Below are 24572 nucleotides of genomic sequence, written 5' to 3' on the forward strand. Positions count from 1 at the left end.
CATTGGGGCATCCATTTCTGCCTGCAGTCCGCGCTTGCCGACCGCGCTCCTAGTTGAATTGGCATTTGGCAAGCGCCAAAACAACGCAGTTCTTTTTCTTTTTTTGATGAACAGCAACAAATAAAAAGGAACAAAGCTGGGCATTTCACCCCATAGCAGCAGGAAGTGCGCAAACATCTGAAGATTTTTGACCGCGAACTAAACTAGTTTAATACAAATACCAGTAACACATCTATAATCTATTTGCTTTTTGTCCTTTTTCGGGATTGCACCGGCTGCACTGACTGTTCTGCGGTTGCACAAATTTAAGGCGTCGTACTAACGCAGTGAGCACGTGCGGTACGACACGCTGAAGTTTTGGTACCGAACGTAGGAATAAGGGGGATAACACGTGGCTGCATATTGACACATGGCATAGCTAACTGCCGAATACGACTTAAGAGTAAACTGTTGAATTTTTTTCGAAGACCACAGATGGAAAAGCGCACGGTGCGTTTCCATCCAGCGGCCGTGATAGAGGATTATGGACGAGCACGAGTGAAGTTGACGCTGCTCTGACATCAGAAGTTCGGAGGAACTCCTCCAAGGTGTACTCGTTGGGGACCTCTGGTGAGGAACGCTCCCTGGCCTGTTGGGCCACCCAGCCAGCCCGTGCGCCAACCAAGCAAGCGATCTACAGCACCACCGCTGGCTGTCCCGTGCCCTGTGGGGGCCGCTGTGTATTCATGTGGCGTTGTGTGCGCGAGTGGCGGCCATTTTTGTGAGTTGACATTCGTCGTCGAAGCGATTCTCCGTTGAGTGTCCAGTGTGTATCGTGTGTGAAAAAGCTGGAGGCTAGTCTGTCCGTGCCTGTCCTTGAACGGGCCCTGTGCGCGCATCAGTGCATGCTTGGGGTGTTGGATAGAGCGGAGCGTCGCTGGCGGCTTCGCGAAGCCTCGCCGTCGTCGTTCTCAGCCGCTGTGCCGTAGGAACGCATGGTTGAGCTTTCGCCGCGGGTCCGTGCGGAGCGCGTGGCGGCGGTCCCCCGGGCCGGTGGACGCGCCTGGACGCGTTAGTTCCATGGCAGCGGCAGCAAACCCAGGTGAGCACTGCCGATGGAGATGCTCGATCGGCCTTGCCCGAGGCTTCGCAGGTGTGACGCGTTCATCTCGGAAGCTCAGTGTTTGGTTGCCCATTCCGTGCGTATTGCGGGGTAGTGGCCCAGTGGACGGAGTTCGGAAGCAGAAACGGGCATTATCATACTAACATTTGCACCTCGTGGTGATCGAGGCTTTTTATGGAACAATAATCATTACGCCGCGTGTTTAGCGTTACTTTCGGGATCATGGATCACGGATGTTGGTTTGCGTCTTTCATCGGCTTGAATATGACAGTCCAAGTGACACAACCTCTCAGGTATACAAATGAAGTTTTTTTGGCACAGAAAATGCAATCTATTGTGCATTTCTGGCGGCAGGCAGCATAATAGATGAACACCTGAATCACGCGTGCTAAATGAGCAGGGGTTCAACAGAAACTGGTCTAGCGCAGTAACTGCGTTCTCAATCCCCTTGCTTGGTAATCAGGTGAAGGAAAGATTTTTTTACCGCTGGTAATATCGGCTTTCTCAGCAACGTACGGTGGTGTTGGACGACTTAATGCTTCGAAAGTAGTCAATAGGTCGCACAACCGAAACGAAACGGACTAAAGTGGGCCAACCAGAAAGATTGGTATTTGGCGCGTCATCTGAGACAAGACATTTGCGGCTCATTGACAGCACATAACTGCGGCAGCCGATCATTAGATTAAGCTGTGACTATTTACTTTGGCCGCGGAAACGTAAACTGAATACTCGTAACTGCTGTTGGTGCTCGCTGTCAGATACTCCCGGCCACCTACAGATAAAGATGATTATGAATCAAGTGGCTGCGTCATCCAAATAGTAATTCATTGTCAATCGTACCAATCTTGTGTTAATTCAAGCTCTTTGCGGGCTTGAGACATGTATGAGGATGATTGGAGGTAAGAAAAGCAACATCTCAAGTTAAAGGTGACAGATAACTCTTTTTTTTTTAGTTTGTGTCTTGAGAATTGCTTCATTTATCCGGTTATTCAAGCTTAAAGGTATAACGCTATGACTTCGTGCGTCTTCTTTCTCAATGCATGAAATCATTTCAGTCTTTTTCGATGACATATACTTCCTCAGAACTTCCATATGTTTACGTGCATTTGGTGTTAATTATTGCACATTACTCATGGGCCCTAAACGGTGTCACACCTTTTGAGAATGTATATTAACATAACACATATGCATAATAACGAACTCAAAACAAACTGAAGTGAGATAACGGAACTGCAAAAGACAACATGTAGACCGTTTAATCTACTATCCTTGTGTATATTAACATTTAGAGTCAAGTGTGCCTAGTAGTGATAACGTAAATGTGCCTTGTGTAGAGTGGTCTGTGTTGTGCTTACCTAGTGAGCTGGCTTGAAATGAGTTTCATTTTAAGTGTGACAGAAACCACAATATCAAATGGAACCATAATGTCATGCAGCTGGTAATTTCAGCACATGATTTGAAACCACCCCCACTGCTCACTGAGAAGTAGGTTAAGCCATTTGTAATGTGCATAGGGAGTGGTAGCCGGTGAAATACCACTGTCATGGTGTAGATGTTATTTTATGCAGTGCCAACTGGCTGGTGTGAACAACTATGCCCATGAACACGCATCATCTCTTAAAGTATCATATATGCTCTTCTACCTGCGCACTGTCAAATCTGCAAGTGTGTGCATTTGTTTGTCAAGATTGAGATTTTAGGTAGAAGCAGACACACTTCGCACATGGGCTCTTGAAAGACATTTTTTTATCAGGCAGAGGGGAAGCGAGTGTGGTAATAAACACATCTATTAGCTTGGGGAAAGGTGTCAGGATGGTAATTGTTAGAAAGACTAAAAATGACAAGAGCCTAACCTCTGATGAAGTCCCAGCCAAGTTGTTGTTTCCTTCTTGACTGTCTTAATGTGGGGAAGCTTTCATATGTTCTCTATATTATATTAACTACAATTTCAACCTTTTCCATACCTAGAGCTGCCAGTAAGCTCTTGTATCCATCGTTTTCTTGCCCATCATTCTTGTTTAATTTTGCATTCTGTTATGTCTTGAAGCCAGCCTTTAAATGTGAGCACTTCTACTCTTCCGGGCATCTTGAACAAGATGGGGCAATTTTTAGTGTATCTCTGACACCACATTTTACTATGCCTAAGGGCAAACTATCGAAATAGTAGTAATAAAAACAGAGAGCTGTGAGTAATGTATTAAAGTTGAAGTTCAGCACTGTGTGCTTCTTTCTCCATTTCTGGATGTTATTTATGCTGCCCATTGCAGTGAACATATTCCACTTAGGCACATTATAAGTTGCACATAGTATGATGTGTATCCCAGTTGAGTGCTGCAGCATTTATCGAAAACAGCTAAACTGCATGATGATGTTGAAAATAGTGTGAATGTACGAGATTAGTAAATAAAGATGTTGAACACAATATTTACGGTGGTTCATTGGCAATGAATCTGACGTCCGTTCTGATCAAGACTGGAGGATAAAGCACAGCTGACTTCGTTGACAAGAGTGGCATCAACCGGCCTGCTCAGTGAGCTGGAAGCACCAGAACATTGCTGGTTGCCATGCCAGCGGCTGGTACTTTGCTGTTTTTAGTAGTGTGAAACATTGACCTTTCACTTCTTGCGAATAGCCCAGATGACTGTTTCTATACGTATGCTCTTGAAATGTTGCAAGTCACCAATAAAAGGTTTATCTGATCTCCTTGCTGTATATGGTTTAGTGAAATCTTCTATGTGTTCTATTGGAATTATGTTGCTAGCATCTGCGCTGCATATTTGTGAAAGCTAACAGTTGCATTCTTGCTCTCAGTTGCAGACGGCAGCAAGGTGCTCAAGAAACGGAAGGCCAGCTGCTACAAGGAGTGAGTTTAGAGCATCATTGTCACGTTTGCTGACGTAAATGTGGGTATACCTGTGAAACTGATTTTTGCGTCCTGCTTGCGTGCAGCGCTGCCGATGAGGAGGGCAAGTTTGGCCGCATGGACGAGGACGCCCTGGAGAAGGAGCGGTACGAGGCATGGCCTGCTACGGCCGATGCGCTGGCGACACCGCGGCCGGGTGATGGCGGCGAGCTGCTCGAGTCTCTCTCCGCGAAAAAGGAGAATCACAGTGAGATTGAGCGGCGGCGGCGCAACAAGATGACAGCCTACATCACGGAGCTCTCGGACATGGTGCCCACGTGTAGTGCGCTGGCGCGCAAGCCCGACAAGCTGACCATCCTGCGCATGGCGGTAGCTCACATGAAGTCCCTCCGTGGAACCGGCAACACGAGCAGCGACGGCACCTACAAGCCTTCCTTCCTCACCGACCAGGAGCTCAAGCACCTCATACTGGAGGCAGCCGATGGCTTCCTCTTTGTGGTCTCCTGTGACACGGGTCGAGTTATCTACGTCTCTGACTCGGTCGGCCCCGTGCTCAACCAGTCCCAGGTGGGTGCCGTTCCTGCTGCGGAGTGACATGGCCTTTTCGTTAGTGGTGAAAGTGCGTCCTTTCCCCTTTTCCGTGCAGTCTGAATGGTTCAATGCCTGCCTGTACGACCTGATCCATCCAGAGGATGTTGAGAAGGTACGCGAACAGCTTTCCACCCAGGAGGCGTCCAGCTCAGGGCGCATCCTTGACCTGAAGACTGGCACTGTCAAGAAGGAAGGTCATCAGTGTGAGTCCCTTTATGCACCGCTTTGGGCTGATGTGAATAAATGATCGTGAGATAATGGATCATTGTAGGGGGCTAGCTATAGGCGCAGTGCGGCCAGGCCTGAAGTCTGGAAGAAGGCACATAATTTGCAGCATTGTCAGTGAAAGGAAAGTCAGGTGCTGCATATTGGCTTCTTAACCTTTTGTAATGTGCAACTGCTTGTGTCTGTGCAGCTTTATATATACACGCTTGTCCATCTTTCTCCCAACTGTACCAAACTCAACACATGCTGTCACAAAAGGCTGGTGGAAAATTTATCAGCATATACAGTGATGATGACCTTTTGTGCGCACACTTTTCATTGTCATCCAATACAAAAAATAAAAAGGCATTTTTAGATGGAGGTACAAGCAGAACGCAACCTAGTCACTACTGTTATGCCTTAAAAATAACATCACCTAACGTTTGTGCTGAAAGATGAAACTTAATTGTATCCTTCTCAGAGCAGACTTCAAGAAGCACTTAGGACAAGAAATCATGGAGTTGGCAGTGTTCTGGAGCAAGCCAGTTTGTTTAATTTATGTCATTTACTGGTATTGAGCAATTTGAAAAAGACACACGAGCAAGCTTTAAACAATAATGTATCAAGATTAACATCTAGCTCCTGACATTTTATTTTATTTACTTAAAAGTACTGCCAATCTCATATGAGATCATATAGCTTCTTTCTCTTTATTCTGCACTGAACATTGCAAAAAGAAAGTGTGTATATATATCCATAAGAAAACTTTCCACTGGAATGCCATTTAGTACTGTATGAGGTCATTAACCCTTTGAGGGTCGACTTTTTTCGTGAAGTGCGTTCCAAACATGTATTTTTTATTGCTGAATTAAATTCTTCAGATAAATCTACTTAAGAAAAAAATTATCTAAAATATTTTTGGGTGACTGTAAAGTGACAAAAGAATCATTTGTGTTGTTACATACACATGGTTGATTTGTGCGTAACAGCAAGGTAATTTCACACACACACACACAAAAAAACCTATACGACTGTTCAAAAACTATGCATTGAAATACAAAAATAAGTGCACAAAGTGGCGTTATGGAAACATGGGGGGAGAAAAACCACTTTTGATCCAATCAGCATTGTCTTACCATGCACGCTTTTCAAATGTCGCTCACTCATCAACATCCAAGTTTTAACTTGTCACTCCTTGTATGACGGGCTGACATTTACTGAATCAGATTCTGAATCACCGCTGGACTCACTTGTGGCAGAGAAACCGGCGCGCACTTCCGTAATGAAAGCAAACTCTGCGGGTGAGTGCACTGAAGAAAACGGTGTAGTTGTGAGCGCGTTTGGAAAGCGAAAACATGTCTGAAGCCTGTAATAATCCTTCGTCTTATCGCCAATGAGACGAAAGTGGTTTTTGTGACGCAACCACAGCGGCATTGTTTGTGTCAGTCAGCACCTGTGCAGGAACAGGTGTCATCCTGTACCGGGGAGCAATAAACGAGAGAGTAACAAATTGGTCACCTTTTGAAACAGTTTAAACTGGAAAGCCATCAGCTTTGTGGGCGCAACAAGCAGGAACCGGCCAAAAAACAAAATTGAAACTAGCTGGCACACCGCTGTAGTAAAGCATCAAAAAAAAAAAAAAAAAGGAGAGACATCGACGCAAGGAAAAAATTTCATGTATTCCGGCAGTGTGGCAGCACATGCCAAGGAAGAGAAATAATTGAAAAAGGCGCACGTTTTAAGCATACATGCAGTGACGTACATCTACATCTTTGACCGTCTTGTGGCTGTTAGTAGATGACGTACATGTACGTCTTTGACCCTCAAAGGGCTAACCTCATAAATGACATTTTGTTTTATCTAGCCACTTTAATTGTTTTTCACAATTGAAGTGAACCTGCTAAATCATGACCAGCTGACACCCAGGCAAACACCCAGCTGTCTACATTCCAACTATTGCTACAAATAAATATAGCGCGAAAAATGAACATGCACATAGAAGAACACAGACAAGGACGAGCGCTACATTCCAACTAATTATGCTAAAGCACTTTAGACATGTTATTCAGTTTTGTAGCACAAATACAATCAGAACTGCTTCAAGATGTGTACGATACCTTCTAAGCATTGTTTCATCACTGCTCTTGCTTTTGATGTATTTGTGTGTACAATTTTGCACACAGTGGATGAAAAGGATATGGAAATTGCACTTTGGAGTGAGGGACATTAATGTATGTCGCTGAGCTCGCATTTAACAAGTTTTCCGTGTTTGCAGCGTCAATGCGGCTGTGTATGGGTTCCCGGCGGGGGTTCATCTGCCGCATGAAGCTGGGGAATGTGCAGCCTGACGTGCAGGGCCTGCAGAGGCTGCGCCAGCGCAACGCCTTGGGCCCGTCGCCTGACGGTGCCGCCTACGCTGTCGTCCACTGCACTGGCTACATTAAAAATTGGCCTCCATCAGGCGAGTGCTGTTGACCCCTTGTGCCTTAAAATATTTTCATTGTCAACACCAAAGAATGTGGACATAGCTGCAAGCGTAACTTAAGCTGTTTTTTTAAAAAATGAAGAATTTGTCTAGAAACATGCATAATTTTGTAAGTAGGAAAGTAGACGCATGTTCCATAGTAGTACGGCATCATGTCGGTTATTTGAAGCTCGTGCATTAGTTCTCATCTCGTGAGTGTCTGCTTTTCTTTATTCTACCTTGAAATGGAGATTGGCACTTGTGGCAGCTACTGACTACTTGTTTATAAAATGTAAATTGTTAACTGTGCAGGGGTCCAGGTGGAGCCCGGTGACCAGGATGGGGGCAGCCATTGTTGTCTGGTGGCCATTGGTAGGCTCCAGGTGACCAGTGCTCCGAATCCCAGTGACCTCGTGGGGTCAAACTCAAATGCAGAGTTCATCTCCCGTCATTCTGTGGACGGAAAGTTCACCTTTGTTGACCCCAGGTTAGGATCCTTTTATAGCAGTCACTCACTTCTTGTAGTGTCATTAGCATTTGGAAGCTGTGCCGAAAACAGTCAGTTCATTGCTGCATTTTTGAAAAAGGCTCGCTGGTGACTTCATACTAAGGAAAACTATTTTATGTGAAAGCTTGGCTGTCAGCCTAGGATGTGTGCCAGACAAGCGCTGTGAAATCATGGTCCGATGCACAGCAAGTGAAAATATCCTGCTCATTTTTGAAAAACTTTCATTTTTAGTGTGGTTTTACATTACAGGGCCCTTTTGAAATGATGAGATATGATTGTCAACATTTTCACATATTTTAGCAGCATGAATAAACATTCTAATGAAAACGCAGTGCACCAATACACGGACGAGGTAAGCAAGAACCATAAAAATGCAGCACTGCATTTTACAACCACCTGGTCCAAGTTTCAGTCATGAATAAACATATTGTGTGCAAAATGAACTCGACAGAGAGAAGACATACACAACAGAGTGCTATTGTGTACATCTTTCGTGCGCTGTACGTTTATTTCTAAAGATCCTCAACTAGCCCAATATCATGTCATTTCGGTGTTAACAGCATGCTTGATTTGAACTTGATTTATACTGTCTTAGCAGTTTTAACACGAAAGTGTTTTATGCCGGGGTCCACCAAGACTTCCATGACGTATTTCCGTGATGGAAATACGTCAGCAAAATGAACGCCATCAGATGGCAAAGAAAAAAAACTATAAGAAAATGTCCTGTTTATAAGAGTCGAACCCATGACCTCTCGGTCAGCGACAATGGCTGGTGGGCGTTTAGCCGACTGAGCTACCGCCAAACACATAACAGAGGCTAAATCAACGCGCCTTTTACCTTTCACACTTCGCCCTCACAGTGCTCTTGGATGTATAGATGGATGCTATGAGTGTCACATTTATAATGGTGCGGTGACCTGTGTACACAGCCACCAGGCTCGAGAAAAAAAGAAAATCTTCGTTGCTGCTGCAATTAGCCCCGGCAACGTGCCGTTGCTACAACAGTCCCATTCGGGGCATTTCCAGTTAGGGGAAGCGTAAATTCGTCAACGCTGTAACACACTGCGAGGTGGCTGCTTTAGCCCAAGCCTCGCTCATAGCATCCATCCATATGGAAAAATAGTTCTCCGATGATCGCCTGGCTGTCGCACTGCATTTCCCGCTCGCCCTGTGAGAATTAATGGCCAGGCTAGAGAGCAGACATGACGCTCGTTGCATTTCTGTTTGCGTTTCACGACACTTTGAAGGAGTGCATATTGAGTATCAGCGTTTACTATGTGCTTTTGTTGATGCCATCTTTGCACGGGATTCACCATATGCGGTGCCCAGGTATATCTTGACAACTTCAGCTACCGCAAGGGTTAAATCATGATCATGGGCATTAGTCCTCGGCATGGGTCGGCAAAAAAGTTGGAGCTCATTCAGACTCGCTCAACAAATATATTTTGCTCTGAGGGCTCACTCAGACTCACGTAACTTTTTCTGAACCGGACTCCCTCGGACTCAAACTCATCAACATATTACTCAGCCGGACTCACTGAAACTCAGACTCACGGCTTGACTTGAGCGTGAGTGAGTCGACTCGTGAGTCCGTGAGCGTAAAACTACCTTTTTTCGATCTTGGTGTCAACGTTCTTTAATGCCAATATCTCACATAATCGGTGCTGTTCGATACGCCTTTTGATATTACAGTAGAATCTCGATGATACGAATCCCGCGGGGTCACGAAAAATATTCGTATTAGCCGAAATTCGTATCACCGAAACACATGTAAAACTAGCTAAATTAACAGTCAGAGGCAAACTCATTTTTAGGAACACATAAAAAAACATTTATTTCTTGCAGAAAAAATCTCTAATGTCTTTCTGCTTCTTTTTTTTCGCGAAGTCACTCAGCAGACTTCTTTGAAATCCGTAAAAACGCGTGCACGTGTCGTCGCTGATTTCATCAGCGGCCATAGCACGCCTCAGGACGTCGAGCGCGTGCAGCGTTTCAGCCGCCGGTGGTAGTCCTTCACCATCGCCCTCGTCTATGTTGTCGCCATCATCGCTGGAATCGGCAACCTCGCATGTGGCCTCCTCAACAATATCCTCCACCGTGCGCGCACCACAAGTGGCGAGGTTGTCATCCGCCGTGCAGAAGTCTTCAGCTGTACACCCAGCATCAAGCAGTTCCCAACCCTCAATTGGCTCTTCCTGCTCTGAGGGCACCTCTTCGGAACTCCTGAAGAAGCCGCATTTCGCAAAGCAGTTTGCTATGGTAGTCGGCGTTACTCGATCCCAAGCCATAGCGATAAAATGGATGGCGTCCAGGAGGCTTATCCGCAGGTCGCCTTCGTGTTTTCTGTCAATATTGGCAAGTAGGCGGCGCACAAGAAGGCCCTTGAAATGATGCTTGAGGTTTTTTATTATTCCAGCGTCAAGCGGTTGCAGGTGCGTCGTCGTGTTCGCGGGCAAAAAGATCAGTTTGACGTTTTGAAGCGTTACTTGCCTCGGGTGGGCGGCGCACTGGTCAAGAATCAAAACAATCTTCCGATTCTTGCAGGCCATCCTTCTGTCAAGGAGCGACAGAAATTCTTCGAACAGGGCCGCCGTCATCCACGCCTTTTTGTTTGCGCGATAGACGCACGGCAAATGGCTCTCGCGCTTGAAACACCGAGGCTTTTGGGATTTGCCAATTACCGTCAGCTTAAGTTTCTCCGACCCGTCGGCGTTACAGCACAAAAGCACCGTTATTCGCTCTTTGCTTTTCTTGCCTCCTTGGCACGCTTCGCCTTTTAAGCAAAGGCTCTTCTCAGGCTGAAGGTTAAAAAACAGGCCAGCCTCGTCTGCGTTAAAAACATCACGAGGCTCATACCCAGAGATGAGTGACTGCAGCTTCGCGAGCCAGTCGCTAACAACGGTCTCGTCAGCCTTCTTCGCTTCCCCACAGACGCTTTTGTAAACGAGACCGCGTCTCGTCTTGAAACGGTGCAGCCACCCACCTGAGGCCTGAAATCCGTCGATGCGCAGAGCAAGTGCGATCTCGTCGGCTTTCTCACGCAACACTTTGCCATCGATGTTCACACCAGCTGCAGTAACCTCCTTAAACCAGGTCAGAAGAGCTTCTTCAAGCTTCACGTGTTGGGCTGTCTTCGCTTGCCTCGCGTTGACGTTGAATGAAAGCACAATCTTCATTATTGAGTCCCGCTGTCCAACAATTGTGCTTAATGTCGACGTTGCGAGGCCTAGCTCCTTAGCCAACTCCGTCCGTTTTCTTTTGGGATCCTCATCGACCTTTCGAAGAATGTCCAGTTTCTCCTTAAAGGAGAGGGCTTTCCGCTTGCGAGACATAGCTTGCTGCCACTCGGCAAAAAAGGCACAATCACAACAAAGCAAGAACGCGGGCTCGAGCACAGCAACGACAACCACTCCGTCCGACGGCACGCATAGAAGAAAGAAGCTCCCGCGGGCCGTGCCTCTACCTCTCCGGCGTCTCCGCCTGCCGGCCTGCCTCCGCACCAAGAAAAAAAAAAAAAAAAAAACGTGGCCAGCGCCATCTGTAATCTTCAAGAGAAAGCAAAAGGCACACTCCGGCCTCCGATACGCGCAGATTTTGGAGGCTGTCGCGCGCTGCTCGCCGGCGGCGCTGGCAACGTGCCAAACCGGCGGCGCCGCACGCATTCCAGCGCCGTAAGTGCACGCTGCTATCTTCCGCGGCCGTCGGTGGGGCCAACGTTGCGTTGGGTGGGGCGGCGTTTATTCGTATCAAACGACGCGGGTCAAAAATCAGTTCGTAACAACCGTACTCAAGCACGTTGTAAATTAATGGGCCTTGGCCGGGACCACAGAAAAATTCGTATCATCCCGAAATTCGTATTAGCCGTGATCGTATCATCGAGATTCTACTGTATACCTTCAAATACGAGTTCTCAGTAATCCAGTAAGGACATTTTTATGAAATACCCGACTCAAACGAGATATCTTTATCAAGAACTTTCTGTGAAAGAGTTTGTGGAGGGAAGGTCACGGCATCCCAGTTCACGTCTCTGACCAATAAATATTGAGGTGGCGCGTGAACGTTGGTGCTTTGAGATATGTGTGAAGAGACTTGAGTATAAACGTAAGCCAATATAAGGCTCACAGTAATATTGAAGATGAGTAGATAGGACCATAGGTCGGCAATAAAAGGTGGAGCTCACTCAGACTCACTCAAATATATTTTGCGCTTAGGGCTCACCCGGACTCAGACTCAACAATATTTTCCTCAACTGGACTCACTCGGACTCAAACTCACCAAATTATTACTCACACGAACTCAGACTTACGGGCCCATTTGAATCTGAGTGAGTCGACTCATGAGTGAGTTTGCCGACCTATGGTCCTCGGTACTGAGATGTGCCACTAGGCGTCAACGTGGGTGTGTCCACATCAAGCAGTGCTATATCTGCCAAACAACAATAGTCATGATACAAGCTCTCATATACCAATGCACTATAAACAATCAAACAATCAACTACTTCTGTGACGACACGTTTTACTTTCGTGTTATACTGATTCCTATGACGGAGGGATCAGCCATCTTTTTCATGAGTGCACAGGGCATAACAAACAACCTCTGATGTTCATCTTAAAAAACAATTTTTTTTTACTGTGCTTGAAGCAGAGAACCCAAAAGGCAAGAGGACAGGACGTGCATAGACAGGACATGTGCCACCAACTAACCCAATGTGGCGCTCTACAACCTCCGATATAGTGTGTTAGCAGAGGAATATGGGGTTAGGTTTTGTATGCATGGAAAATGCACATGTTTTATATGCCGGAGAACGTGATAAATGCTTGGAGTGGTGGTTATGCAGCTGGATGGTCTTTTGGACAAATGTCTCATACTGGAAGACCAGGTGAAGTTGAGTTACATGTTGATAGCAAAAATAACGGATGTGAAATGCCATGCTGCTGATGTCATAATTACCAAAAATTTGTAGTAGACCTTTGTTTAAAGGGACATATGGAGCATGTGAATTTCTTTTTATCTTGTGTATTGCTGAATCTAGCAGTGCTTCAACTTGCTTGAAAAGTCTGATACCAGATATGCCTAATTTGTCTAAAGAAGCTAATGGGGGTGTTTGTGAATGGAGGCATTTTCTTCCTCTTTCATTTCACTTTTGTTTAATAATACAATGCTTACATTGCCCCTATGCATACCTAGGCCTAGTCTAATCCAAGAGACAGTGACAAGTTGTTTGAGAATCCAACGTAAAACTATGCGGGAAACGTAGTGGCACATAAACCACGTCTTCTTGTATATTAGAAGCTGAACTGGCTGCCCCATTTTTGTTCAGCGATCGGTCATTTGTGCGCAATCGCTAACTGTGCGCAGGGTGACAGCAGTGCTGGGGTACCAGCCACAGGAGCTGCTGGGCAAGCCTTGCTTCGACTTCTTTCATCCCGAAGACCAGGGCCACATGAAGGAGAACTTTGAGCAGGTGCTCAAGATGAAAGGCCAAGTGATGTCGGTCATGTACCGACTGCGTGCAAAAAACCGCGAGTGGATCTGGCTGCGGACCTCCTCCTTTGCTTTTCTCAACCCTTACACGAACGACGTCGAGTATGTTGTCTGCACCAACACTTCGGCGAAGACGCTGTCAGCCGGTGCTACTGGCACCGATGACGCACCTGCGGACATGCCGCTAGGCTATGGTGGACATGCCAAGGAGGGCTTGGACTACTCACTGCCTCGTGCCGAGGCCTACCGCTCCGCAGACAGGCGTCCAGCAGCCCCCCTGACATATGGCTATGAGCCGTATGCGGGAGGGCCGCGTTTGGCCAAGGGATCCCCTCCTGCACAGGCCTGGAGCGCCCCTCCTCCACCGAGGGTGCCTCCTCCACAGGTGGGTGCTTTGTGTATGTTTGCAGGAATAAACACTTTTGGTTTGCAAATGTATGCATATAGTGGAACCTCGATTGTACATTCCCCGACCGCTTGTTCCCAGCAAAACCCCATAGAAACAATGTATGAAAAACCTCGATTATACGATGCAGTTTTACACCAATGCTGCCTCGTGCAATGACTCTCTGGTACCGTCTGAGAAAAAGAAATACCTTTTTTCGCAGGTTCAACATAGAAATGTATCTGAGTGCAGTGATACCAGCTTTTTAAGCTAACATGCCCCTATGTTGACAATTAAGAAGAGTGAAACAAGTACAATTTGCCTTCTTAGAATGGAAAATTTATTCTCCTGGCAGTTAATTTTCTCCTCTGATCTGGTTTTCCTGGCTTCTGGATACATTTCAATTGCGTGCATATTCTGGGGCCATTAGCCTGTAGGGCTCAGTCGACATGGAGTAGCTTAAGGTGATGACACTGTATTTGACCTCTCCGACGAGAAGCTGTTGCCAACCTGGTTTCAGTTTTCATTTCGATTCTAACACGCAGGCAATTTTCAGACTTGTTTTATAGGAAAGAAGAAGGCCTGTTAGGTTAGATTTTTTTAAAGGTGAGACAATATTTGCTCACACCTCCGATTAACTACTTGGCTGCCATTTTTAAAAAATAATTTAGTCTGCATTCTTTGGAGCAAGGCAGGTTCGTGCAGTGGGCTCGTCTCATTCAGACGGTTTGTGCCCATTTTTTGGGCAACACTGAGCACTGTCTATATTCTTAGTTTTTCGATTACCATATTTACTCACGTCATGAACGCTCGCATAATAAACGCACCCCTAACTTTAGTTCTAAAAATTTTGTTTTTTTTTTTCTTCCGCACTCCCTACTTCATCCGCTGCAGTCCCACGAACCGATGAGTGGCGTCTCCTCGCCCGTTGATCTTTGTTTTTATTATTATTATGCCGACCCCCCTTGGTTCGCACCCCCCTCCTCCGCTCGCTGCTGCGCACCATTGTTTGTTTGTTTTTCTTTCTATCTGTGCGCGGCATGTCCCTCTCTTTTTGTACTTCTTTTTGAAGTACATATTCGTGCGGAACAGCAGGATCCACGAACTGTGCGAGTGCAGAGACATTGCGGCTCACAAGCATACAGCGAGCGAAGGTCACGAAACTGCCCATGCCAGCTAACGGTCGCTTTCTGCAAATACGAAACCTTAAGGAGCCGGCGGCAATCGGCAGCGGGAGCTGGCGGAGACAGCTTGTAGAAGATAGCGCCATCTACCGCCGAAGCAGCTGAGTTTCTGAGGCCAGTCCCACTTCATTGTGAGTTCATTTTTAGCCTGTCTTGCACTTTGCTATGGACAATGGGCCGAAATGCGAGCTACACGGCCGGTTTCAAGCTGCAGGCTGTGGAGTACGCTCTTGAGCATGGTAATCGTGCTGCCGGTAGGCATTTCGGAATTGACTAGGTCCGTGTGTGTTACTGGCGGAAGCGGCACGACAAGCTGCGCGCTACGAATAGAGCGCGGCGTGCCTTTAGGGGACCGAAGACCGAAAGGTTTTCTGCTGTGGAAGAAGAGGTCTTAGAATATGTCCGGGACCTGCAGAAGGAAGGCTGTGTCGTTTCGCACAAAATGATCAGGACGCATGCTCGAGCCACAGCCAGAAAGCACGGCCTCGCGATTACCGCTTTCAAAGCGAGTAATGGGTGGATGACACGCTTCATGCAGAGCAACGGACTGTGCTTGAGGAGGCGCACATCACTTTGTCAGCGACGGCCTCTTTGCACGAAGAAAAGGTAGTGGACTTTCACAAGTTTGTGATACGCCTGTGGCGGGACCAAGAATTTCTTCTCTCGCAAATTGGGAACACGGACCAGACGCCCATCAGTTTCGACATGCTGATGAGCAGGATGGTCAGTGAGAGGAGCGCGCAGCGTGCTCGTTAAAACAATAGGCGCCAAGAAGCAGCATTACACGGTAATGCTGGCTATCATGGCAGATGGCAGAAGTTGCCACCGTACGTTATCTTCAAACGGAAAACCGTGCAAAAGGCCAACTTACCAGCTGGCATGCGCCCTGCTTCTCCCGTCTCTCCTTGTGCTCGACAGTTTTCGCAGCCACCTGGGAGAGAACGTACACTGGGAACTGAAGGAGCTGCACACCGAGATCGCCATCATTCCAGGTGGACTCACTTAGGTGCTGCAGCCCCTTGACATTTGTGTGAACAAGCCGTTCAAAGACGGTGTGTGCCAGTTGTATACAGACTGGATGGCCTATGGAGGGCATGCCCTGACGCCAACCGGCAAGATTAGAAGGCCATCTATCGAGCTGGTGTGCTCCTGGATCTTGGATGCATGGCGCTCGCTGCCAGCTGACTTGATCGCTAAGAGTTTTAAAAAGACTGGAATTGCAAATGCGCTGGACGGCAGCGAGGACGATCAGTTGTGGGAGCAAGATAACGAAGTGGCCAGCAACCTGGACGATGGACGGGTCTAGCGATTCTGACGAAGAGTGAAGGGCAATAAAAAAAGCTGTTTCCAAATAGTGTATGCGTAATTTTACTGCAAAAGGTAAGCTACTTAACATTTTTTCTTTTTTTTTACTGCACTTTTTGCTCATCCCGAAAAAGTTTTCATAAAATTTACGCTGCATAATAAATGCACCCCCCAACTTTGCTTTGGTTTTTCGTAAGAAAAAAAAGAGAGTTCATTACCAGAGTATACTACGATGCCCAGATTATACGACTATTTTTAGTGGTCCCGTCAAAGTTGTATAATCAAGGTTCCACTGTAGTTTAACCTTGTTATAGTAGAGCCACATCTGGCTTAAAAAATGACTTCCTTATACTATTTCTTGTTTGGATTATTAGTGGGGCACTCTTGAGGTGGACTTTGTTGTATCTGATGACAGTATGTTACATTTGTGTTTGATATACGAAGGTGACAAAGGAAAACGACTGATCGAGACGAAAAGGAGCAAAGAAAAGAATGCCATAACAAAAACTTGCAAATGTGGGAGAAAGATCCTCTTTCGAAGAACCTTATTCAAAAAATTTTGTTGAACTAGGTGCTTGTTTAAAAAAATTGAGAAGGAAATGGCAGAAAGTTAACCTACATTTTTTACTTTGATAAAAATTAATGACCAATGAAAACCTAGTTTGTCTGTTTACTTATTCAGTAAAGTTCAGTATCACGTGACGGTTGCTTTGCCAAGCTTCACTGGTTTTCATCGGTGGAAAGGAAGAGGTATAAGCTTTTATAAGCCAAACGTTGTAAGGAATGGCTGCGTAATGAAATGCTTGCAAACGTGTATTTAATGGCCCTGTGTTAAATTCGGACCAATGTGCAGTTAAAGCCCCTTTCGTGAATTTCGATGCCCAGGCCTTGCTGGCCTTGAAGTGCCCCCCAAGCAAATTCCCAGCTGTGCCGTCACATTGCTTTTCTTGAAACACCATGTACATATACCGTTACAGAACACCGATGCTTTCTATAAATAAATTACGAAATGCAGTTGTATGGTTAACAAAAATGTGACGGTACCGACCAATTGCTAGATTGCTAGATCATTATATTCACTTATTGCACTGCAGTGTACGCAAAGGCTGATAAGGTTACCCATCTTTTTGCGGTCTCTATACAATAAGTGACAGACAGACAGACAATGAACTTTAATGCAAGTTGAGTTTTTAAACCTAACAGCATGATGCAGTAGTGACCTATAATGTGGTTTACAACACGTGGCCACTGTGGTGTAGCTAGAACCAAGCACTGTTAGCAGCACTTGTGCATTGAACTTGTTGGCCACTTGTGTGGCATCGAGTTGCGTCTTGGAGCCCAGAATCGAGTGGCCTCCTGCTGACGTGTAGCTGCTTAATTGCAGGAGCAGTATGGATCAAGTGGTTATGGTGGTGGTGGCAGTGGCAGCCAACTCAGTCCATCACGGAGCCCATCAGGCCCTACGTACACACAACTTGCACCAGGTGGTGCAGCACGACCAGGTGAGGGTACACTTAATGTAGCAATAACAGCGGTATATGGCAAGTGCCTCATTCCAATAAAATTGTGCATGTGTGAGTGCGTAAAGCTTCATGGGGCACTAACCTATTTGGCCTCTGTGATAATGAAAAGGATTGTGTGATTGTAAACAGGATGGGGCATAAGCTTACATCCCGTGCAAAAATGTATCTAGACAATCTATAGACTGTCTAAAAATGGGTTTAGACAGTCTATAGACTGTCTAAATACGTTTTTGTAAGGGATATGTCCAAAAGTAAGTGCCAAGCCGAGTTGGTGCATGCCCACAGCTGTTTGTGTGCTTGAGCGAGAACCTTTTTGTGAGCTACTGGATTTTAATGCTGTTGAGAGCCCATGTTGCAGAAAATATAGGGTCAGTGTCGGGAGCGTTGGTTGTGAGCGAAAAATTGCCGTTGTCTGTGATCCGGTGGATGCAAAGAATAAAAATCGGGGTTCAAGCCGGAATTGAATCCAGGCATTCTGCATGGCAGTCAAGTACTCTACCACGGAACGCACTAGAAACAGCTTCAGAAAAGGACTGCATGCAGTCGTCATGTTGGGCAAGGAGTCACATTAACAGATGTGATATTGCGTGTCAGAAGCACAAAATTGTACCAGGTATTGCACCATGTGAATTGCTTAACGAGTGGGTGGTTGAAAGCTGCGAACCCATTACAAAGGGCTCGGCTATAATTCATCATCAGCAGCAGCCACAGCATCAACAATGTGTGCAGCTGCGTAGGTGCGTTTATTGCCTTACAGACATGCAGCGGGTGATTTGCAACTGTAATTGCAGTAAGCGCCCTAGGAGAGCTTACAGAGGCCAATGTCAAGCACACAGATGTTCCTTCCCTCACAGCATGGTTGAGGCGTCCACTGAGAAGCGAAACGTGGCTAGTGGAAGAGAAGGCGATACGAATGGGGTCGTTTTGCACTCTTAAAGGCGAGGCTTAAGCATCTTCCAAGTTTTTTTTTTAGCAGTGCTTTGCATCTGCAGTTCATACATACAGATCATAAAATGCCTCCAGAGACTGCCTTAGGCTGATTACCGAGATACACTTGCGAAGATGAAACCACTCATTGCAGCCACGATGTATTTCCAGCTTCAGCAATTGCTTCCTGCATTATGTGGTAAGCAACATAAAGGCATTGCCCTCGAGATTGGCTTTTGTTACTCTGAACGTGCCATTTCATCTCAACAACCTGGACTATTAGTGTTACTGTGTGGCTTAGTGGCAACGTATCAAGCACAGATTTTCTACGTCGGATGCACTTGAATTTATTCAAGCTTGAAAAATGGGTGTCATGGCCCCTTTAAAGGGGCCCTGCAACACCTTTCTTATGTTGAATTCCAATGGCAGAGTCGGAGCAGCCGATGGACTCCGCGAGCGAGCACTCGACTCTGGCGTAGAGCGACGCCTCCAAATCCGCGATTGGAACACAATCCGCGTCGCCGGAGCAAGCATGGGAACAAGAAGGAAGCGGAAGTGCTTGAGTTGCCCAGAATACCTTGCGTGTAGTTATTCGATTCTGCTAATTCCGCTGTCGAATTCCCGCTCGTACGCGGCAGTTTCAGCGTCGCTGTCACTATCCGATGAATCGCTCGTGCAGAAACTCGGAGCTGTCGCTATCGATCAGCGGAAGCAATGCCGCACGATTTGCCCAGACGCCCATGTTGTCCGCCATTACTGTCAAAACACGCGACAGCGGCAGCGCCCCCAAGCAGGCAAACGTGTTAAAGGAAGTACGTCAGGCCGAGTTCCGGTCGACTCCGCCGATTTTGGCGGAGCAACTTTTCCTGCTCCACGGAGTGACTCCCGCTCTGAATCCACTCCGACTCTCCCATTGGAACGCTTGACTCCCGCCCTCACTCTGCCATTGGAACACACTTGCTCCAAAAGGAGCAGAAAAGCTTGCTCCGACTCCGCCATTGGAATTCAACATTAGTTATATTGGAATAGTCTCATTATTGACGTATGACTCTTCACGAGTCATATGCCGCAAAAATTTTTCAAATCCATCAAGTCTAAGTGGTGTTACCAAATTATAGAGATCACGTTCCGCAGCTTTCTCCCTCCACTCAACGCCTCGAGCGCGCGGAAAGCTGCGCGGGGCGTGAAGGGAGGGAGGACGGAGGTGCGAGGAGGCGCAGAAGAGTTACGTCAGTGCCGGCGGCATTTTTTTTCTTCATTTTTTTCTCTCTGGCGTCTCGGCGCAACCATGTGGTTTGTGGCGCCACTTCCGGTTGGCTTGCGTGGTCGTCGTCGAGCGGAGCCCATCGCACCGTGTATCGTGCGTGCTTGAAAACTGCGAGTCGGTTTGGTAATGTTGGGTGTGCACCTCGAACTGCCGTAGTGTTTTCATCGCTCTGCCAACCATGGAGGCAAACCTGCGTGCACGTTTGGAACGAATGACAGCTGAGATGGGTTTCGACCCACACTTCGATACACCGCCTCGTCGCACTGCTCACGCTTGAATCGTATTCAACACGGCAAAGCTGCGTGCACCCTTCTCCCAGTGGCGGTACTTCGATGCTGTTTGCTCTTTGAATGCGGGCGCACAGCGAGTGCGAGCTGACAACAAAGAACTAAAGACTAGAAGAAAGGATCATGGGGCATCGGGCCGGCGCGGACCCATCCCCCGGCTGTCTGCAGCTACCGTGAAAATGTGAGTCTGCTTGGTTGCTGTGTCGCAGTTTCTCGGGAACGTCAGACTACGGGTAGGATACGCCGAGATACGGCTCGATGACATACTGAACAGACAGCGAACGGGACTCTCGTCATACAGCGAACACAGGTATCCTAAACTAGCCGGCGCCAGCATTGTTATCGGAGAAATGCTGCACCGCTGCCTCGGTCGGTCGTGAGAATGTGCCGACGACGCAGTTTCCAGCTAACAAGGCAACACTCGAACGGCTGCCACTCTCAACGGCAACCGGCGATGGTCAAAAGCACAGAAATATTCACGATTTCGGCACTGCGCATGGTGAAGAAAACACAACCACGCAACTACGAGCAGACGAGCTGTCGGTGAGACCGGAAGTGCTAATATTAATGTTTGTTCAGTGTTTTAACGTCATAACACAATATAAACATACATATTATCTACTTATTGAACTGAGAATTAACAACGAAGGTAATAATGAGGGTGTTATCGTGATTATAACATCAGCCAATGGTGGAACTGCCGACAATCGCGTCATATATTGCGGACTAATACATCATTTGTCGAGAGAAGAGGGAGCGATTTTCAGCTGACTTTGAGAATTTATTGTAATTTCCAGGCACCTCGCTTCGCTATAATATTTGGCTCGCGTGTTCTCGGGAGCCTCGACTACCGATTGGCAGTGCTTTTTGACCCTGCTCAAAAAGTGTGTGGGGATTGAGGCTTGCCCGTCGCCATTGCGCGGGTTTTTCGCCTGTTTCTGCCATCCTCATGTCCGATCATGTCGCTCCCCTCCTCCGCCGTCCTATGGCGCTGGGCGAGCGGGGGTGACGTTAACCCTCCTCACCCCGGCGCCGGATCTCGACGGTAGCGCCGCGTGCGGGTCTCGCGAGACGTTTTGCGCGGCGGGTCAGACCCTCTCTGGACCTCGTAGGGTAAGCACGCATTTTCTTTCCCGTCCGTTGGCTCCTTTGCTTGGGCTCGCTCGGACGGACTTCGCTAACGGTGCCTTGCGCCAGCGGCGAGCGCTTACCTTACGTTGTCCTTTCCGAACGCTAGGCCAAAGAGCGGTGCGGTGCATTCGTGCGTGGTCATACTACGCCAAAACCATACCTATCGAAGCCAACGCGAGCGGAGTTTGCCCTTGCTCGAGCGATCGGGCCCTGTTTTGGTCGCTGATCGTGAGAGCACGCAGCATAGTCGCGAGGGAACGTTTCTCTCAGCGGCGTGTCCCCGTGAGCCCTTTTGCCCGCGGAGACGTGCTCGCGGCACCCTTTGTGTAGTACTTTCGCCCGTGGCGTGGTTAAGCCTGTTTTGCTTCTCCCGCCGCCTTTGGGAGCGGGCGTTGTACTGCGTTTTGTGGAGTTGCCGCAGGCAATAAAGTGTTGCGGATTTCGAGAGCAGTACTGTGTACTTGCCGCGCTATGCTCGGCGCCTTGTTTGTGCTTGAACGTACGTGTGCAGTGGCGCGCTAGTTCACGCGAGGCGACGGCAGACGCGGCCCTGTGGCTCGCTAAGTCCAAACCCACGCTAGTGGCCGTACTCCTGTGAGGTACGTGCACACTACAAGTGTTGCAGGGCCCCTTTAAAGGGGCCCCTTTAAAGGGGCCCTGTGTTCCGTTTCGCTTCTTTTCTCTGTCCGTGTGTGTGGCTGCGCTGCCGGTAAATATGAAGTACAACCAACTGGCCCAAGTTTCCATTTTGTTACCCTTTAAAGGGACACTAATATTAAGTCGACGATTGTTGACATAGCGGTCCAGAAACCTCGTAGTGCTACTTTTGTGCCAAGGAAGTGCTTATTTTGAAATAAAATCACGTTTTAGTGGTCCGCATCACGTTAGCGCACTTCAAATCACCCGCCTGAAAGCGGTATTTTGCACGTCACTGTTGCCGTGCCCAATGTTGCCCACCTTTACTGCGCGGCGGCGTGCACCATTCGGGCATCTGGCAACATGACATGCATGCAGTATTTTGTCGAACTTTCTGTCAGAGCGACTTTCACGAGCGTGCAAAACACACGCGGCAGTACACGACACCGAAACTACCACTGAGAAGCGACCGCGTGAGCGAAGCAGGGCTGGCAGGCGCCGGGCGAAGTGCAGTTCGGCGAAAACGGAACTTTTGAACCACGCGCGCCCGTTCCCCATGGCAACGCCAAAGAGGTTCTATTTTCCATGAATGAAGCAGAAACGAACAAGCAGCATTTTATTATGTGTCTTGATGCATGGAAGGTTCTTTTTTTTATTGCAGCTAGTTTGATTACTAGTGATCTATTGTATTCAGACTCTCACACGTCATCGGGATCACTTCCAAAATGTCCCACTCGTGGCGCTCATCGTGTGATACATTTAGCTTAATTTCTCGGTAAGTAGGGCACTGCTGTTGATAATACTGTCGTTTTAGACGTTGTCATACACTGAGCTTTCACTCTGACATAAATTGTCATTTGCCTTTAGTGTCCCTTTAATATTATTCTCTTGCTATGTGGCACTAGGAGAATTGAAGCTAGAGTCACAGCAACCAAATTATATTTCTTCCTGGGAAGTTTGGGCAGTTGTATGTTTGTGTGCCTCTGAACAAAGTGAATTGTCTGCTTTTGTGCATTGCGGAATTGAATCCCGGCCGTGACGGCTGCATTTTCGGTGGAGGCGAAAATGCTTGAGGTCTCTGTACTTAGATTTAGGTGCACATTAGATTTAGATGGTTGAAATTTTCTGAACCCTCCGCTACAGCATCCCGCATAATCATATCATGGTTTTGGGACCCCAACAATTAAATTATTGCTTTTGTGCAGGTCTGTGGGGCCAGTGGCAGCCAGGTGAGGCCCCCCCACCTGGAGCAGGAGGAGCTCCACCACCACCCCCTGCGCAGCAGCAGGAGCTGTCTGACATGCTCCAAATGCTGGACCAGTCGGGCACGGCATCGTTCGAAGAGCTCTCCATGTTCAACTCATTTCCCGAGTGACAGCGCACACATTGTGGTGGGGGGGGCCCTCTTTTGTAACTGCAGCGACAGCGCCATCGTGCAAGGGTTTTGGTAGCAAGCCTCATCATGGACCAGCATTGTACTTGACCCACGTGAAGAAAAAAAAAATATGAAAAGAGAACTGAGGTCACAGAAACGCACTGCACTGTACTGCACCCAAGACTGCTCTCTGCCATCCTGCTTTCACCCCTATGTGGCACACCTGCCACCGCATCACCGAGCTGGTAGCGCGCCAAATGAAGAAAGCTGGCTTCACATTTCACGACGCTGAAACAACCATTTTTCGATATACTGAGCGTGAAGATTAGTGCATTGGTGCCTACTTGATTATAGAGTACATACTGTAAGCTGAAACAAGCATTTTAGTTTGACTTTTTTTTCCCTTCGATGGCAAGTTTCACGAGCTTGCCTATAGATGTATGCATTGTACATTCCCCATATTTTTACAGGACATGCAATTTATTTCAAAGTACTGCTTGCACACATTCCTTGAACCTCTGCAATTTCTGGCATTATATGCTGGATAACGACTGTTGGTCACAGAAAATTGGAGCTTGTCTGCTTTGTTGTAGGTCACATGCTGCAGTTTTGGGATTGGTAGTAAGACAACTGAGGTGGTAGTTCTTATGACAAAGCTATCATGGCATCTTGATTATGGTATCTCAGAGGGTCAATGGACCATACAACTTTTTTTTTTTTCATGTACAGGGCTCCAAGATGCTCTAAATGTGCTTTGTAGTTCAGTGATATTGAACCTAATTTTGTTTATCTTTCTTTGTAAAGCCTTCTTTCTGTATGCTTTTCATAAATCTAGGCTGAGATAAGGGTGTCTGAATTCTAATCACATCATGCCATGTACCCTCCTTGCCCTGCAGTAAAGCATTTCTTTCAAGGGTAGCTGCTGTGTGCTGTCTTAGTTAAGACGCTACCTTTATCATTTCTTTTTCCTGTTTCACATACAACAGACACTTCATTTGTGTGGACAGCATCATTCAACATAAAAGGGGCAAAGGAAGAAAACCAGGTTGCACCCAGCTCGGGTTGTGTGTTGCTCAAAGAGGAACAGAGATGCACTTCTTTTTATGCATGGCTTGCACTTCCTCTTGCTAAGTGCAGTCATGCGATTGTTAAAGAAGCAACCACTATGCACCATGGCGGAAGCTGCCACTAATTTGGTATTCAGTAGTTGGAAGGGAGAGGAGGCATAGCGTTCAAAGCAGGAATCTTCTGCCACACACCGGACTGAGCAGCCCAAACGAAGCGGCTCACCGTGTTGCTCGAGGCCTCACTCACCGAGCATCACCGGAGGAACAAG

General features: G+C 47.3%; 1 protein-coding gene across 2 annotated transcripts; it reads left to right on the forward strand.

Annotated features, from left to right (window-relative positions):
• The first annotated feature begins 621 nt into the window (after positions 1-621).
• LOC119389428 (aryl hydrocarbon receptor nuclear translocator homolog) lies at positions 622-24154 on the forward strand. Of its 2 annotated transcripts, none has more exons than XM_037656670.2 (9): positions 622-1081; positions 3920-3965; positions 4052-4532; positions 4612-4759; positions 7036-7221; positions 7537-7711; positions 13091-13601; positions 17475-17592; positions 23067-24154. In XM_037656670.2, the coding sequence occupies exons 1-9, from the start codon at positions 1060-1062 to the stop codon at positions 23234-23236; spliced, it is 1857 nt and encodes a 618-aa protein (XP_037512598.1). In that variant the 5' UTR covers positions 622-1059; the 3' UTR covers positions 23237-24154. The 2 variants fall into 2 exon arrangements, with proteins under 2 accessions (XP_037512598.1, XP_037512597.1); XM_037656669.2 differs by having other exon boundaries at positions 623-1081; positions 3914-3965.
• The last annotated feature ends 418 nt before the right edge of the window (positions 24155-24572 follow it).

This window comes from Rhipicephalus sanguineus, chromosome 4 (assembly GCF_013339695.2).
Source record: "Rhipicephalus sanguineus isolate Rsan-2018 chromosome 4, BIME_Rsan_1.4, whole genome shotgun sequence".
NCBI lineage: Eukaryota > Metazoa > Arthropoda > Arachnida > Ixodida > Ixodidae > Rhipicephalus > Rhipicephalus sanguineus.